Source organism: Myotis daubentonii, chromosome 1, assembly GCF_963259705.1.
Source record: "Myotis daubentonii chromosome 1, mMyoDau2.1, whole genome shotgun sequence".
Classification (NCBI taxonomy): Eukaryota; Metazoa; Chordata; class Mammalia; order Chiroptera; family Vespertilionidae; genus Myotis; species Myotis daubentonii.
In genome coordinates, this window is record NC_081840.1 from 158308647 (window position 1) to 158327832 (window position 19186).

A 19186-nucleotide genomic window follows, 5' to 3' on the forward strand; every position below is an offset into this window, starting at 1 on the left:
AATGTGTGGAAACAACTCCTACATGGGCTGGCTCTTGATAGGTGCTAGGAGAATGATGGCAATAAAAGGCATGTGCTGCTGTCACCACTACCAACATTGACTTCTATTATTTGAACTATTTTCAAAATGATTTCACATTGTGTGTTCACTTACTACACCTGATAGTCCTATGAAGTAAGTAGGGTCAACATTATTTTGTGTGTGTACAGATAAAGAATCTTGTGCTCATCAATACACATAAATGGTAAAGGTCTGGTTCTATAAACCAGGGTCATCTTCTAGTCCATCACTGTTTCCATTGTAAAGAAATGCTACCTTAATAATAAAGTATGGTTTGGGATAAAGAGTGTGCTTCTAAACACTAATCCAAAACCCTGAGGTGATGTGGCAAGTTAGTGTAGTAGAAAGGATTGTATACAAGAGCTAATTGGTGAATGGGATGTCATATAAGTGAGCACAAGAAGGGAAAGAAATGGCCAACATGGGGCAACAACAAAGTTGTCCCCTTCTGGACCCTTGACTTTAGGGATGTCCAATCTAATGTTATTTTAATAACTAAAACATTTTCTCAGTATTAGATAAAAGGATCATAGTAAGCATTTAATAATAATTTAGACAACTGTCATATTTCATTGATCCTGACGCATTATCAATCATGAGAAGCACCATTCTTTTATGTACCACTGAGAAAAAAACAAAACCACACAATGTCAAATAGACTGTGAATCAGTTCTTTCTTATCAGACAAAATGTTTCTTTGTAATTGCATAGAACAAATATTTCTTCTTCAAATTTTTTGAATGGTTTGTTGACTGAAACATTGAGGAGTTGCAATGTCCAGTCATTCTACCAAGAGTAACAAGTTCACCCATGCGCAGGCCATAACTGCTATATCACTGTCACTTATTCAAGTAATAGAGACAAGAAGATGCCTTTGATTATAAAACACATCAGTTTCAGAGTTGCACATTTTAACACCATTAGAATCAATGAAATATGATAAAATAGTTTTTATTATTTTTTCTAATAATAAAATATTTATTATCAACCTGTTGATTGCTTAGCATCTAAAGGCAAAAGTGGTTCCTCTCTTAGTGAAGCTTAGTTGGAGACACAGATAAGAAATACATTAACAATGAAACCTACTTATTTTTGGAGGTAAGGAATGACGAGAGAATACTTCTTTGAGAAGACAATAATTAAGTTTAAGACTTACAGGTTGAGAGAGAGGCAAGCATGGAAATCGTGAAGAGCGTTCCCAGCAGAGTGGAGCAGAATCTGTGTATAAATACCCTGAGGAAGGAAGAACTTGATGTATTCCAGAAATTCAAAGAATGATCATGTGGCTTGACCAGAGTGTTCTGCACATAGCTAGTTCTTTGAATTTAAACTAAAATATCTCCCAGTTTGGGTTTAGAAGAATGTCTTGCCAGAGATGGATGGTCACAGTGTTAAAGTTCATAAGGCACATTTAATCTTTTCATTAAATGCCTTCTGAGGACTAGAATTACTTTCAAGCAAAATCTTTTATTTTAAATCAGCACTCCATAAAAGTATTTGATGTTGATGAAGTTATAGCCATGTAATTATATACGGTTGTTCCTCATTATGCATGGATTCCATGTTTACAATTTTGCCTACTTGCTAAAATGTATGTGTAACTTCAAAATCACTTTCACGATCATTCAGAGTGGCAAAAAATTAGATACACACCTAACATACATGTTTGCTCTGAGTTCGAATAAGGTGGCCCTCTGCCTTGTTATTTCAACTCTCATATTGTAAACAAGTGTCATTTTCAAGGCCTATTTAATGCCACATTTTTCATACTTTTTGATTTTTGTTGGTGATTGTACTGTTTAAAATGACCCCCAAGCACAATGCTTAAGTGCTGACTAATGTTCCTAAGTGTAGGAAGGTTGAGAAGTGCCTTACAGAGAAAATACTTGTTAGATAAGCTTCATTCTGACATGATATAGTGCTGTTGAGCATGAGTTCTATGTTAATTAATCAATATATATTAAACGAGGTGTCTTTAAACAGAAACACACATAAAATGTTATGTATTGATCTGCTAACAAAAAAATGTTTGATCAAAGCCTCATAAGAATCTTTCCCTTAGAAGCAGTAGTTCCATTTTCACTAGTTTTATGGTAATTTTATAAGGACACAACCACCACAAATAACACAAATTCCACTGTACATGTATATGATGTGAATAGATCATTAATATGTTGCTGTGTAGCAAGCCATCTAAACATTTAGTGGCTTAAAACAGCAACTACTAGCTCACAATTCTGTGAGTTGGCATTTTGGATTGGCTCAGCTGTGCGATTCTTCTGCTAGACATGGCTGGGCTTGGTTATACATTTGTGATCAGCTGCTGATCAGTGGCCTCATTCGTATGTCTGATCATCCAGCAGGTTCACTTGGCTCACTCATGAGAGGGCAGTTGCAAGTTGTTCCAAAGCAGCAAGAGGGCAAGCCCCAGGATGCAAGTGGTTTTCAAGCCTGTGCTTATGTCATGTTCACCAACTCTGACCCATCAGGTACAGGGTCACCTAAGTGCAAGTAGGCTCACCTTTAAGAGCAGCCCACAGAAAGGGCATAGGTGCAGGGAGGGAAGAATTTTTATTCTTTTGGTACAGTCTAATTCATACATTAAGCACTTTGCTGAATTCTTTACATCATTTGCCTTACTATTATTCAAAAACCAAAGAGGCAGTACTGTCTGTTAACCCAAATTGGCATAAAGGGAAATCGAAGTTCAGAAAGATTAAGCAACTGCATAGCCAGTAAAGGCAGGTCACACGTGTCTGTGTGATTACAAAGTTTTTATTTTTTCTGTATTATTTTGCCTTCTGATAGATTAATGGCTAATTTGCCTAATTTGTCTCATTCTGGGAACAAAACAAAACAACAAAAAACAGCAGTAAGATTAGTTTCACAAATTCCATTGTCTCTTAGAAAAGAAACCATGTCCTTGTAGTAAGTTTAAGAAAATCATGGTAATAGTGATTTGTGAGTCTGTGGTACTTGATTATGAATTTACTTTTCACAAAGGGCTTACATCCTGGATGTGGAATCTTAGTTGTAATCGAATTTATCCTGAAAGACTTAAAGGAAGATGATTAAAATATTAGAGATATTGACATTGTCTGACGAGATCTCCTTGTATTTATTTCTTTTTTAAAAATCCACAGTATTACCATAGCCTGGCCCTATTATGCTATTGTAATCATAGTTGAACTGAGAAGGGTGATTAACGATAGCAATTTATTGTATCTGAGGAGGAGAGAAAATAGGAGATGTTGTCGTTATCATAAATCATATCATAAATAACCCAAAAGGAGCACTCAGAATGCTTGTGTGGTGTCAGCAGCAGGCCCTTTCAGGCACGTTAGCCCAGGATGTAGCCATAGAAACCCCAAAGTCATATTGTTATCTTACTCTTGCTGCAGTTATGTGATACAACAGTATTAACATATAGATTAGGCCATTTATAATACTAGGTGTCATTTCAGGTTGGCTTGCTTATATAGCATTTTAGTTTTTTATTGTGCAGAATGTTAGTGAAGTAGTGCTTTTTTACAGGTCAGTGTGTATATAAGTATTATAACACATCTTCATTCTGCTATTAATTTATTGTGTTATTCATTGCTTATACTTTATGGATTGTCATTGCCTAATTGTCATGTCTTCACTAATAATTTCTTTTTTTTTTTTAAGTAAATAGGCTTGTTTAAAAAATACCTACTCACTTTTGCACATTGAATTGTGTTTTAAGGGTCTAATTACTGTTACGTTATAGACAGGATGATTTAAAATATATTTTATGAGGGAACGTAGATGGGATTTTTAAAAATTTAGCCTCATTTGGAACTCAAAGATTAAATGTTGGAATGGATTAAGATTGTTTTTATATTGTTCCCATTCCTGTCTTTTTTTTTAATATATTTTATTGATATTTTACAGAGAGGAAGGGAGAGAGACAGAGAGAAACATCGATGAGAGAGAAACATCGATCAGCCGCCTCCTGCACATCCCCCACCGGGGATGTGCCCGCAACCCAGGTACATGCCCTTGACTGGAATCGAACCTGGGACCTTTCAGTCCGAAGGCCGACGCTCTATCCACTGAGACAAACCAGTTTCGGCCCATTCCTGTCTTTTCCAGGCACCCAGTGTCTGCCCATCTTCCAACTGCTCTACACCTTCCCTCCTCACAGCAGCTTTCTACCTGAGTATTACCCTCCTGGGAGTACCCTGTGTTCCAGACCCTTTTAATCCTTAGCATTCCTTCAAATTACAAATTATGTTTCATTTTCTTAGAGTTTCCTTCCTCAAAAAGAAAGTGTCATTCATTTTTTTAGCTTTATAGCCTTAAATATATTTTGGTGGCAGACTTTTAAAGATCTCTCTTTATCCAAGACATAAATCAAGTGGTCAGAATGCCAAGCGTTGTTGCATGTAGTCAGTGAGATATTTAGGAGCAGAAATAGCTCCATCATGCCCTTTGGGACATCCCACATGCATGGTCAACTGCATGTAGAGATGGCCCTAATAGTGAAGATCTTCAGCTCTTAGAAGTAGGAGATCAGATGTCAATACTTACATGTTATAGATGGAGAAAACTTAAGTCTGGAAGAGTAGTGTGCTGTGCTAGGTTGCATCATCCCACTGGTAGCAGAACTTAAATGTAGTTTCAGTCCAGCTCCCTTTCTAGTTGACATTGTGATTTCTGTCTTACATGTCCCTGGATATGGCCACATGTGTACCTTGTACCTATCCCTGCCACAGCACTTAAACTGATAGCCACAACATGTGGTAAATTCTTAAGGATAGTAAATCATGTCTCATTCGACTTTATTTTCCTAGGATCTAACATAGTGCTTGCCACAGTGGTATTCAGAAGACACTCAGTAGGTGGGTGGGTGAGTGGGTGGGTGGGTGGGTGGATGGATGGATGGACAGACAGATGGGTGAATGAGTGAGGAGTGAATAAATGAGCATTAGTAGTATTGATTCACTTTAAAGAATTGGTTATAGTAACTATATCTAATAATCCAGACAAGTGGAATGGTATTTTTGAACAAAATATATATTTTAATGTTTTTTAAATTAAATTGATTTTAGAGAGAGAGGAAGGGAGATAGAAACATCAATGAGCAAGAGACATCGGTTGGCTGCCTCCTGCACACACCCCACTGGGGATCGAGCCCACAACCCGGGCATGTGCCCTGAATTGAACTATGACCTCCTGAGCCACACCAGCTGGGCAAAAAATATATATTTTAAATGAATCCTTTCATACTTGTTAATAAAAGAGGACTCTGTTATAAAAACAGTGGGATGCATAAACTAATAGGAAAATTTGTCATCATTTGCTAGAAATTAATTTCTGCACATGTATTTCAAAAAAAATCAGAAGAAACTTTATTTTAAATACACTTAATTTTGAATGAAATATATGCAGATAGGATTTTACTGTCACAATATTTAAGGTTTAAAAACACAAGTATATTTGCTGCTTAATTTAAGATCATGCCACTGAATTTTAAAGTTGCACTCATCTGTGCAGTTAATGAGATAAAAAGCTTTCATGCCATATGCAAGCAATTTCTTTTTTCCCCTAATGTCCATGAGCTTTTTAGATTATAGTGTTTCTTTAAATGCACTTACTATTCTAGTTAAAAAGATATTTTGTTCTAAGTCAATATTTACAGTAGCTTAAAATGAACCCCTAAAACCTTTTGGTGTGTTCAGACCTTATTGCCTTGTTTTGTTTTTGTTCGGGAAGTTTGACGAAGAAGCATGTTTTTCTCATTACTCCTCTGGGGATATAGCTGTGTGAATATTTATTTGTGTCATTAATGAAGGAAAATTAGAATGGGCTTTGTAGTGTCTCCCCCTCCCATCAACATTTATGAAGTTTTTAAAGGATGTACATTAATATGGATCCATTTCATTTCTTACATGTAATTTTAAAAGAATTGTTCTGCAGTCACACACTAAATGAAAATGTTAATTTGGTGAACCTGGGTGTAGGGTGTTCGTGAGTTCCTGTAGTATTCTTTCTTACACCTTTTTCTATATGCTTGAAATTATGTGAAATTAAAAAGTTAACAAATAATTTTATGATCAAATATTGACTTGGAATCAGGGATTGTTTACTTTAGAGATCATCTCTGTCTTCCCCCTCTTTCTTAATTTATTCTACCTGTGATAAATTTGTGCTCAGTCATTTCTGTTATTGCACATATTTTCCCCTTTTTGACAAATGAGAAAACGTACTATATATGCAAAATCATTTGGCAAAGTGAAGTTATTTATTTAAAAAAAAGAATGAAGTTACTTCTTAATGTAGCAGCATTTTTCTTTTATTGAATTATAACATTCATATTTTAGTTAATTTATATGACAAATAAATTTGTTGATGGTGGACATGAACCTCTACCAGGAAGCAGGAAGTTAACATTTTTTTTTTTACACTAGGGGTTCCTACACTGCTTTAAGGTTCTTTGTATGTTTTTGTTTGGTGGTGGAGTCTTCTTTTTCCTCCTAGAAGTAAAGGAGTTACATCATAATTTATGGTATTTATTTATTTATTTATTTTTGGTGAATGGCAGTGCTAATAATCACTTATAGCAAGTAGAATGTCAAAAGTCTTATCATTGTTAACTTTGGCCAAATTTTAACACAAGCAGAAAAGGGAACACTTTTTGTAAATAATTTCTTACTATACCTTTAGCAGCATGAGCATTAAACCCTTATCCAGCTTTCCTTACTACAGTGTCTGTTATCCTACATAGTCTCCCAGCAGCCCCAGACTGTTCATCACAGGAGAGTTATTAGGACAGATGGCTAAGGTGATAGCCTCTCCACCTGCAGATGCTAATTCTGGACTTGCGCTCTTTTATTCGGTTTGCAAGAGATTTGAGTTAGGAGAGGGTATTTTTGTTTGTTTTGTTTTTTAGTCTTCTCAAAAAAGGATTCCAAGATTATGTTTATTTTACAATGTATATCTCTATTATTGACCAGTATTATTTAATAGTTTGAATAGTTGTTGAACTCTACTAATCAATTTTCACTGTACTTTTAAGGTATATGATGCTAATGTGCTCATCTTCTAGATCAATGAAGTAAAGCACTAAGAAGTTGAGACACTTGTTTAAAATCTCACAACTAGTAGTTTTCCTTGAACTTATTTTACCCCCAACGTTTGTTTATGGCATAAATACAGAGGAGTATTTTCCTTCCAGTTTCCAAATATAGAAATAGTAGAAAATGAGTTAGTTCTGTGGAAATAAACACCTTTAAAATACTCATATAAGAATGTCACATTTCTGACTTTGGAACACAGCTTTTATTCTAATATCTATATTTGTGTTAAATTAGAAAGAGCTTATGACCCATATTTTCTTTTTTGGTAATTTTTAAAAATTGTCTTTATTATTGAAAGTATTACAGATGTCCTCTCTGGGTTTTTGTTGTTGTTTTTCCCATTGACCCCCAACTCATATTTTCCTTCTTTTTTTTTTTTTTTTTTGCTGATTTGAGAGAAAGATATCAGTTTGTTGTTCCACTTATTTATGCATTCATTGGTTGGTTCTTATATCTTCCCTGACTGGGCATTAAACTACAACCCTGGCACACCAACCAACCAAGCCACCTTTATGTAATAATGTATCAAGATCAAATATCTTGTAATATTAAACTTCTGTTAGCCAAATTTTGTGCTATTTTATAGTAAAACTCTTTTGAGTCTAGGAGAATGTCAAAACTTTTAGGATATTTTACAGATTATTGGCAAATGGTGCTTATAATACACATTAACACAAAGAATGCTTTACTATCCTAGTTAAAAAGAATAGTAGCCCTAACTGGTTTGGCTCAGTGGATAGAGCGTCAGCCTGCGGACTGAAGGGTCCCAGGTTCGATTCCGGTCGAGGGCATGTACCTTGGTTGCCGGCACATCCCCAGTAGGGGATGTGCAGGAGGCAGCTGATTGAGGTTTCTCTCTCATCGATGTTTCTAACTCCCTATCCCTCTCCCTTCCTCTCTGTAAAAAATCAATAAAATATATTTTAAAAATTAAAAATAAATAAAAATAAAAAGAATAGTAAACTGTTATCAAACTGAAACTAACCTTCAAGTTGGGGTTTAGGTGACCATAAAGGATAAATCATTCAATAGTCATCATATGTTTATCTTATTCCAAACTTAGAACATAGAATTAAAATTATTCATGTAATGAAAAGCCAGAAAGGCATTTGTATAATCACCAATTAAGTCTGTTTTTGAGCAGAGTTGTATTCATTTGTTGAAATTTTGTGGTATTTTAAAAATTAAAATATATTCACTCGAATGGAAAACTTTCATACCAAGAGAATGAATTAGTAAGCATAGTATAATTTTACAACAGTGAAAATGAATAACTACAGCTACCTGCATCAACACGGGTGAATCTTAGAAACATATGTTGGCTGAAAAAAAACGCTAAAGAACATTGTAGTGTGATACCACTTACAAAGAGTTCAAAAAGCAAACTAGATACAAATATTTAAAGGAACACGGGAATGATGAATATAAAAATCACGTCAGTAGTTATTTGGGGGTGAGAGTGGAAAGAGCAAAGGATGAATCAGAAACCAAAAGAGTTCCAATGACATTGCTACTGTTCTGTTTACAAAGTTAGGTGGCAATGTCACAGGTATTCATTCATTATTATGCTGTATGCCTTCTATGTACATTGCTTCTACTGTCTGGTATGTATCAGATAATTTCTAATTTAGAAATTTGTTGTAAATATTTCCACACTTTTCCTGTTCTTATTAAAGTTTAAGGCTTTCTCTTCCAGCACAATTATTTTTTCATCCTGATGAATTTTGATGCTATAATTGAAGCTTTCTTATAAAATCTTTAAACATAAAAGTAATTGTAAATTAAACTAACCAAAATAAGAAACATTTGTATGTTAAGAATTCCTAAAATCAGCACTTGTAGTAGTTTAGCTTTACAATTCATTTATATTCTTCTAACCATGTAAAGCTTATAGATGCATATAAGTCAGCAGCATGGACTTGAAATAAACAAAAAAATGAAAATAAACAGTAAAAGTAATAGAAACAGACTAACCCCTCCTGGCTGGTAGAGACCCACTTTGAATCAAGCTTTATGTTTTGTTTCAGCTTTCTTTTTTCATTTAAATGACAACAACCACCATTCTTTTTTCTGGGGTATGTTAACTCCAAATTCCAAGAGAACCAATCTGTTTTCTGAAGTAGTTGCAGGAAAGTGGTACAGTTTTTCCTAGCCCAGACTACATACCTCTTTCAGTTCTATAACCCATCTGGTGGTCATCTTGCCAGTTTCAAATTTTTTTTTAATTAAATCTTTATTGTTCAGATTATTACATTTGTTCCTCTTTTTTTTCCCCCCCATAACTCCCCTCCTCCCAGTTCCCGCCCCAACCTCCGCCCTCACTCCCCACCCACTGTCCTCATCCATAGGTGCACGATTTTTGTCCAGTCTCTTCCCACATCTCCCACACCCCTTTCCCCCCCAAGAATAGTCAGTCCATTCCCTTTCTATGTCCCTGATTCTATTATAATCAACAGTTCATTCTGTTCATCAGATTATTTATTCACTTGATTCTTAGATTCACTTGTTGATAGATGCATATTTGTTGTTCATAATTTGTATCTTTACCTTTTTCTTCCTCTTCTTCTTCTTAAAGGATACCTTTCAGCATTTCATATAATCCTGGTTTGGTGGTGATGAACTCCTTTAGCTTTTCCTTATCTGTGAAGCTCTTTATCTGACCTTCAATTCTGAATGATAGCTTTGCTGGATAAAGTAATCTTGGTTGTAGGTTCTTGATATTCATCACTTTGAATATTTCTTGCCACTCCCTTCTGGCCTGCAAAGTTTCTGTTGAGAAATCAGCTGACAGTCGTATGGGTATTCCCTTGTAGGTAACTGAGTTTCTTTCTCTTGCTGTTTTTAAGATTCTCTCTTTATCTTTTGCTCCTGGCATTTTAATTATGATGTGTCTTGGTGTGGTCCTCTTTGGATTCCTTTTGTTTGGGGTTCTCCGCGCTTCTTGGACCTGTAAGTCCATTTCTTTCACCAGGTGGGGGAAGTTTTCTGTCATTATTTCTTCAAATAGGTTTTCAATATCTTGCTCTCTCTCATCTTCTGGCACCCCTATAATTCTGATGTTGGTACGCTTGAAGCTGTCCCAGAGGCTCCTTACACTATCCTCGCATTTTTGGATTCTTTTTTCATTTTGCTTTTCCGGTTGGGTGTTTTTTGCTTCCTCGCATTTCAAATCATTGACTTGATTCTTGCGCTCCTCTGGTCTGCTGTTGGGCGTCTGTATAATATTCGTTATTTCAGTCCGTGTATGCTTAATTTCTAGTTGGTTCCCCAATATAAGATCGAGGGTCTTATTAGTTTTCGTGTAGATCTCATTAAGTTTATCGGCAGCTTCTAAACAGTTCTTGAGAGACCTTAAAAATGTGGTTCTGAACTCTATATCTTCCATTGACAATTTTGTCCTGTTTCTTTGTCTCCGCATTTTGTTATGCTTCCTTGGTGCACCCCCTAGTGGTCTTTGTTCGCAGTCTTATAGTTAAACCTTGATTGTTGTAGCTAATTCCAGGGAGGGTTTGACCTCCAGGCCAAGTGGCTATGAGAATCAGCTGTGTCAGCAGTGAGAGAACTTCTGTCCTCTAGGGAGGTGCTAATCTAGCCTTTGCCTGAGGCTATCCGGCAAATGCCTCTGTGCAGGGCTTGGGCGGGGCGGGTCGCACAGGATCAACAGGGTGGGCTGGAGAGAGCAGTTATGGCAGCTCTCAGTCCTGTCCCCAGGGGCTCTGCCTCTCTGAGTCCCAGCACCCGCTGCAAAGCTCGGAGAGAAAGCTGCACTCGCTCTGACCGAAGCCAGACAGTCCCGCTTCTCCCGTTTGAGTCTGGGTCCCTAAAGACTCGCCCGGATCTGGTGCTCAGAGTCTGCGACTCCCTCCGGATTGAAAACGCCAACCGCGCCCTCCGCTGCCAGCCCACTCCGCGCACTCCGCACCTCAGAATTTGACTTCAGCACTGCGCCTCCTCTGAGTGTCCGTGTGCGTTTCTCTTTCCTCCTAGTTGTAGGACTTCCACTCAGCCAGCGTTCCTGTGGTTCTAGGTGATGTCCCTTCCGTTTTTTGGTTTCACTTTTGAAGTAGTTGTTCAAAGCAGCAAACTCCGGCATTAACCTATGCCGCCATCTTGGTTCTCCCAGTTTCAATTTGAAAGAATCTTACACTAGTAAAATAATACACTGTGTAGAAAACTCAGATTTTCAAGTTGTCCTACCTATAAAACAGACCTTCCATCTGGTAGACCTAGTACTGTCTTACTAGTAGTTCCAGGAGTTCCCTTTCAAGGGACTGATTCTATTAGAGCAGTTTCCTTTTGCTCTCCCAGGCATCCACCATGGAGATCTTTATCCAGATTAGCCTCCAGAGTGAGAAGAACAAGATGCACTCTAACATATTCTGAAGGTCTGCTATGCTGCCTATTGAAACCTTCCTCCTTCTTCCTGCTCTGTTTATTTTCTGTTTCTGTTAAGGACTGCATTTCTCACTCAACAGGGCTCAAACCTTGAAATTGTGTTTGAATTCTTCCTACACTCTTACACCTAATCATTTATCAGATTCTATTCATTCCATATTCAAAATATCATCTGCTTCTACTGCTTCCTATTCATTACCACTATTTTATATCAGACCCTTATTGTCACTTACCTGCATCATTTCAGTAACCCCTAACTTACCACTTCTCCACTACTATCTGTTACTTCCCATCAATCATATATGTTCCTGCCAAAATAATTTTGCGAACAGGTACCCTGGTTATTTTTCTCCCTTATCTAAAAATCTTCACTAAGTCCAAACTACCAGTAGAATAAAGATTATTTCGTTTTTCTGGAATTCAAAACTTCTGGGATCTAGATACAACCTTAGTAAACTTAATTTCTATTATTCTTCATCTTGCACCCTTCTTTGCAGACAAATTAGTCCCACACACTTCCTAGGTTCGCTTCCATCTGTTTGTCATCTGTTCTGTACTTCATCATTCCCAATAGCCAGAAATCCGAAATGCTGCATAATTAATTAGTTGAGTCTTCCCCAGACCTTTGACATTTCTCCTTTGAACTACTGTAGTACTTCATTGTCTTATGGTACTACTCACTTCTTATTTTTTACTTATTCCAGTAGCTCTTTCAGCCTTTATCATGTATTATGCATGGTATATGCTTAGTTAATAGGTATAGAAAGAAATAATCCGATCTAACAGCAGCCCAGTCAAGTAGTCAGGGCAAGTAACATTAGCCCCTTTTGAAAGGTCAGGAAACAGGCTCAAAGAGGTTAAGAGATTGCCTAAGGCCTGTGGCTCTGTAGTGCCAGACCACCAGCTGATACACCATTTTTCTGATTCCACAGCCAATATGTATTTCACTGTACCACCCTGCCTCTCAAGGTGGCTAGCATCAAGCAAGCAAAATAGAAGACATAAATAGTATATGAATTCTGTCCAAGTTGGAGGATTGCATTTTCAAAATCCAAGAATTAAACTTTGTTATAAAAGGCCTAAAAAATGTATGCATTTTTATCATTTATGAGGATAGTAGTCATATAATAACCACTATCTTGATTTTTAGAAGTGTTTATGTATGTTTCTTTTTGTGTTCATATGTATGTATGTTTGTGTGTATGTGTACGTGTACATGTACACAAGAGGAAGAGGAAAAGAGAGAAGCAGCATTTACTCAGGTTAGGAAAGAATTAATAAAAGGGAGCAGATGACAAACAGGAAATACTTAGCAAACACCAGAGTCCAAAAGTAGGGCCAAATGACTTGAAAAAAAAAACAACTCTATCTGCTATCACTGATTTCCACTCTTCAAAGAATGACGGCATGCAAGTTTGGAAGATCCTTGAAAATGCAATCACTTTACTCTCTAAACAGTCAAAAATTTTTCTTCAAATCATGTTTATTTTTGCCTAGAAATCATTACTTTTATTTGTTACAGGTTTGGGGTTTTTTTTTTTAATAATCCACTAACACTTTTTTTTTTTCTCTTCCTTTACCAGAAGAAGAAGAAGAGCAGGTGCCCACTGATGGGGGAACATCAGCAGAAGCCATGCAAGTTCCCTTGGAAGAAGACGATGAACTGGAGGAGGAGGAAATTATTAATGATGAGAATTTCTTGGGTAAGAGACCATTAGATAGCCCTGAAGTTGAAGAAATGCCTGCCATGAAGCGACCACGACTAATAAGCGCTAAAGGAGACACCCTGGATGTAGTATTATTGGAAGCTCGAGAACCACTCAGCTCAATCAATACCCAAAAAATTCCACCGATGCTTTCTCCAGTCCATGTACAGGACAGCGCAGACCTCGCTCCTCCATCGCCAGAGCCACCAATGTTAGCTCCAGTTGCAAAATCACAAATGCCAACCACAAAACCCTTAGAAACAAAGTCATATACACCCAAAACAAAGACTAAAACTAGTTCTCCAGGACAGAAGACTAAATCACCTAAAATGACTCAGTCACCAGCAATGGTCGGAAGTCCTATTAGGTCACCAAAAACTGTACCCAAAGAAAAGAAATCTCCTGGACGTTCTAAGAGCCCCAAAAGCCCCAAGAGTCCCAAGGTTATAACCAATATTCCCCAAGCACCAGTCAGACCTGAAACACCAAATAGGACTCCTTCAGCTACAATATGTGAAAAAATTAGTAAAGAGACCCTTCAGGTAAAACAAATACAAACACCCCCTGAGGCTGGGAAGCTGAACAATGAGAATCTGCCAAGAAAAGCTGTTGTGATTGACAAAACAATTGATGACTCTATTGATGCTGTGATTGCACGAGCTTGTGCTGAACGAGAGCCAGATCCTTTTGAGTTTTCTTCTGGATCAGAATCAGAAGGAGACATTTTTACCAGCCCTAAGCGAATTTCAAGTTCAGAATGTACAACTCCAAAAGCTTCCACTTCCTTGAATAATTTCACTAAGTTAGGGTCCACTCCTCTGCCTCTTTCAGGTGGAACATCAAGTTCTGATAATTCCTGGACAATGGATGCCTCCATCGATGAGGTTGTACGGAAAGCAAAAATGGGAACAGCTTCCAATGTGCCCCCCAGCTTTCCTTACCTCTCCTCTCCCTCAGTCTCTCCTCCCACACCCGAACCTCTGCACAAGCTGTATGAGGAGAAAACCAAATTGCCTTCCTCAGTGGACATCAAAAAGAAGTTGAAAAAGGAACTGAGGACGAAAATGAAAAAGAAAGAGAAGCAGAGAGATAGGGAACGGGAAAGAGACAAAAGCAAGGACAAGAGTAAAGAGAAGGATAAAGTTAAAGACAAAGAGAAAGAAAAGGAGGCAAATAAGGAAGCCAAGTATCCATGGAAGGAATTCCTGAAAGATGAAGAATCAGATCCCTATAAGTTTAAAATAAAAGAATTTGAAGAGGTTGATTCCAAAGTGAGATTGAAAGATGGACTTGTGAGAAAGGAGAAAGAAAAGCATAAAGATAAGAAGAAAGATAGAGAAAAGGGCAAAAAAGATAAAGATAAGCGAGACAAAGACAAAGTTAAAGATAAAGGTCGTGAAGAGAAAGTGAAAGTGGCACCAGCCCCCCTGGTACTGCCACCCAAGGACATGGCTCTGCCCTTGTTCAGCCCCACGGGGGCCGTGAGGATCCCAGCCATGCTGCCCTCTTTGTCACCCATGCTTCCTGAAAAATTGTTTGAAGAAAAAGAGAAGCCTAAGGAGAAAGAAAGAAAAAGGGACAAAAAGGAGAAGAAGAAAAAGAAAGAGAAAGAGAAGGAAAAGGAGAAGAAAGAGAAGGAAAGGGAAAAAGAGAAGAGAGAGAGAGAGAAGAGAGAAAAAGAAAAGGAGAAACACAAGCATGAAAAAGTAAGCTGTTTCTCATTTTCAGCACTATCTGAACAAAGTCATATTGAAAAATACAGGTAAACAAAGCCAGCCATTTTATCTGTAATTTGGATGCAAATCACCCATAACTTAACTGGAAATATGTTTGTAATGGGGTTACAAAATTTATGTTTAATTTTAAAACCCATAAACTTGTAATCAAGCTCCCTGTGCACTGGAAAGTGTTAAAAATTCATAGCCTAAAAGGACTCTAATTACAGAGTATAAACTCTATTAACTGTACTATTCTCTGTCCATTTTTAAGAAAAATCGGTAATCTTAAACTGTGAATAATATTTTTGTAATTATCAAGGCTACTACATACTATTTTGTACCCAAATATTAGGTATCAAAAAAAAAAAACAACAACCCAGCATTCGTTTTTCTAAGAGCATGAGAAACTATGGCGCTATTTTAAGAGGATAGCAAGGCCCGAGGAGTCCTTTCTTACTAATTTTCTTTTTCATGAGCCATTTTTGTAAGTATTTAAGGTTATGGCTGCCCACTACTTTCTGTAAAATCTATTATCCTTCTATTTCCTGCTTTAATACAGTTAGGGCATGTTTCTTAGTATCAAGGCTATCTAGCAGCCTGGATGGTGACTACAAAATAATACACAGTGTTTTTTTTCCACATAATAAAATATGATGTATTTGACCTACAGCAGATCTATTACTAACACTTTTGCAATATTTTAAATTTCAAACTTACCTAGGAAAATTAGTTTAGCTAACATGAAGTAGGAACGCTCACATTTTTCTGCCTAACTTTATTCTTTCTCTAATAAATAGTCCTTTGCTATTATCTATATATATAAAAGGCTAAGCGACTGTCCAACCGGTAGCTATAATGCAGTATGACCACGAGGGGGCAGACGCTCAACACAGGAGCTGCCAAGCTGCAGTGACTTGGCAGCAGTGGTTCTCGAGTGACACACCCTGGAACCAGCCAGGAGGGAGCCCGATTCCATGGTGCATCACCATAGAACCGCCCTCTCACAATCCAGGACCCCTCAGGGGATGTCAGAGAGCCAGTTTCGGCCCGATCCCCACAAGCCAGGCCAAGGGACCCCACCTGCCAGAGGGGCCTTGAAGGGCATCACTCCACAGATGCCCTTCAAGCTACAGCACCACCCCAGGTACGGCTGGCCGGCGGTGGGGAGGGGAGGTACCCTGGGAGGTTGACTCCAGGGCCCATCATGCCCAGTCCCTCCCCACCGGCCACTTTCTAATTAATTTTCTTTCAGTGTGCACGAATCTGTGCTCTGGGGCACTAGTAAAATAAAAAGAAATAGAATGGACATTTTGATAATAATTGAACATTGGCAAATTAATAAAGCACAGAAATTCAACTTTAATTTCCATTTTAAAAATCATTTTATTATCATGTTATTTTATGTAGTACCTGGCACTTCCACATACCTCTTTTCTTCTAACACACCTCTGACATAGGTTCAGCAGGTATTGCTATCAAACATTTACCAATGAGAAGCTGAGGGAGTGACTTGCCCAAGTCACAGTCACACAACCATCAAGAGCCAGGTTATGTACCAGGTACATGCAAATATACCTCACCTTTCTGAATATTTACTAGTGGAGATCTTGCCTGGCAGCAATTAGTCACTTACCATCATATACCTAGTAACTTGGCACCTGAGCCCCCAGCAAATCAAATAGGATACTGTTGCTTTCCTTGCCATCTTAACTTTGGAAAGTCAATGGAGTTGTTTCAATGGCCATCACCATCTTAACTTTGAAAAGTCAGTGAAGTTGTTTCAACACAATTTGAGTACAGCCCATCAGATTAGGTTTGTAGCAGTAGTCTGTGCCTTTCCTCAGCATCTGCCTGACTTTAGAAAGGGAAAGTCCCTCAGACAGCCTCGGTTGGAGGCAAAGGCTCAGTTACGAGTTGCACAGATTTCACCTAACAGAAGCGTACAAATCCTTTTGTCAGTTTTGATGGATATGGATCAGATAAGTGCCAAATATAAGAAATTATAAAGTCAGCTATCTTATGGTCTTTAAAAATAATAAACAGTATTGTCTCTAGAGTTAAACCTGAATTGAAATTCTGACTTTTTAGCTGAGTGAAATTAGGCAAGTTGCTTTTGTGAGGATTAAATGAAATAACATCTGAGATGTGCTTAGTGCTCTGTCTGGCACATAAGTGCTCAGTAAATGGGACATGAAAGTAATAGTGGCGGTGAGTGTTATTATTCCATTCTGAATCAATCACAGAAAGGTAGAATTATAGAGTTTGCCACTCATTGGACTGTATGAGCTATGGTTATAATATTTATTCTGCTTTCTAGGCATGTTTTTTTTTTTAATTTTAGCTCTTTATACAGATAGTAAAGGATAAAAGCTATTACAGCCCACGGAAATGCCATTGACAACGAGAAGAAATTGAGATATTAACTTAAACATTGACTTCTTTTTGAACTTCATTTAATTCCCCCACAAGTCATATGAGTTAATACAACTCAAGCCATATGACTTAATGAAAGTAGACCTGAAATTGGTTTACATATAGTCTAAGAAATCTCTTATATATCCATAAAAGAAAGACAACAAAGGTAAATAAAAATGAAGGATATCTAAGCTGCCCCAGGAAAAGTCTTCTGTCAAAAGAATGAGGGACAATAATCTCATTTCTTCCTTCTCATCCCAACCAACTCACAGAAGCAACTCTCACATTGACCCAGAGCCGCAAGCAAGAGCATTGTTTTAATAAAGAAAATGATCTTTTATATAGTTATTTTACCTACCTGTAAAGTTTTTATCATCCATACCCATGTGGTTATCAATATAAAAGCAATAAAGACCATTAATTAAACGGGTATCTGCATGGTAGGTAGAAGGAACCATGGGCTTTGGAATCCAGCAGATCTGAGAAAAGAGCCAGGATAAGTTTCTTAGTTTCTTTAATCCTTAGGTGCTTCATCTTAAAAGTAGGGATATGATAATCACATTTTTTAAAAAAACAGCAATAGTTATAATTTATGAGTAATTATATGCTAAACACTATGTATGTTTAATTCCTTAACACAACTCTGTAAGGTAGTTACTATAATAATCACTTTAAGATGAGAAACAGAGTCCTGGACAGGTAGCTCAGTTGGTTAGAACATCATCCCCATATGCCAAGGTTGCATTCCCATATCCCATCAGGGCACATACAAGAATCAACCAATGAATGCATAAATAAGTGGAACAATGGGTCATTGGCTCTCTTCCCCCCCCCCCTTTTCTTCTCTGTCTAAAATCAATAAAAAAAACAAATAAAAATTTTAAGATGAAAAATGGAGACTTAGAGAGATTAGTAAACCTGCCCAAGATCACACATATAGAAAGTGATTTAAGAGGAGCCACAATTTCAGCCCAGGCCATCAGGTGCTATAATTGATGTTCTTAACTACTGCACTCTAATTGAATTACAAATGGATTAAGTGAAATAATATATGCAAGGCACCTGGCTCAGTGACGCACTATCAGAAAAATAGTTTTTCTAGCAGTGGTAATAATACAAAGTATGGTGATTTATATACAATCTTTCAGTTCCCCTTTATAGGCAGTAATATGCATAGTCAAGGTTAGGAGTGCAGTCTTTCACCTTTTTACAATAGATTCAAACTGACTTTTTTTTTTTTAAATAGATACTTTTATATATATATTTTTTTTTATTGATTTTTTACAGAGAGGAAAGGAGAGAGATAGAGAGTTAGAAATATCGATGAGAGAGAAACATCGATCAACTGCGTCCTGCACATCTCCCACTGGGGATGTGCCCGCAACCCAGGTACATGCCCTTGACCGGAATCGAACCTGGGACCCTTCAGTCCACAGGCCGACGCTCTATCCACTGAGCCAAACCGGTTTCTGCCAAACTGACTTTTTATGGAAAACATTTAAAGAGCAGTTATGTTGAGCAGTCACAAACCTAGCCACAATGGCTTTAGCAGTGATAAACCTAACAGTACATTTCAGAGCAGTTTAAAAATCTTGTTTCAATTTGGGTAGGTGTATGTATTGCATAAGTATTTTTTTTTAAGGGGGATCATTGTGAAAAAATAAAATGGCTTATTTTTTATATTAGTGGAATTAAATAGTTGTATATTTCACCTTATAAGCCAAAATTTGTCAAGCTTGTAAACATGTTTTTATGCTCTTATTTGAATACTAGAGACCCGATGCACGAA

The 19186-nt window shown here is 37.3% G+C and overlaps 1 protein-coding gene across 1 annotated transcript in view; it reads left to right on the forward strand.

The window, feature by feature from the left end:
* The window catches only part of TAF3 (TATA-box binding protein associated factor 3), a 205290-nt gene that overhangs the window by 140385 nt on the left and 45719 nt on the right, over window positions 1-19186 (forward strand). Inside the window, exon 3 of the mRNA XM_059663773.1 lies at window positions 13142-14970. Within this exon, the coding sequence (XP_059519756.1) occupies window positions 13142-14970 (1829 nt within the window). The remainder of the gene's footprint in view (window positions 1-13141; window positions 14971-19186) is intronic.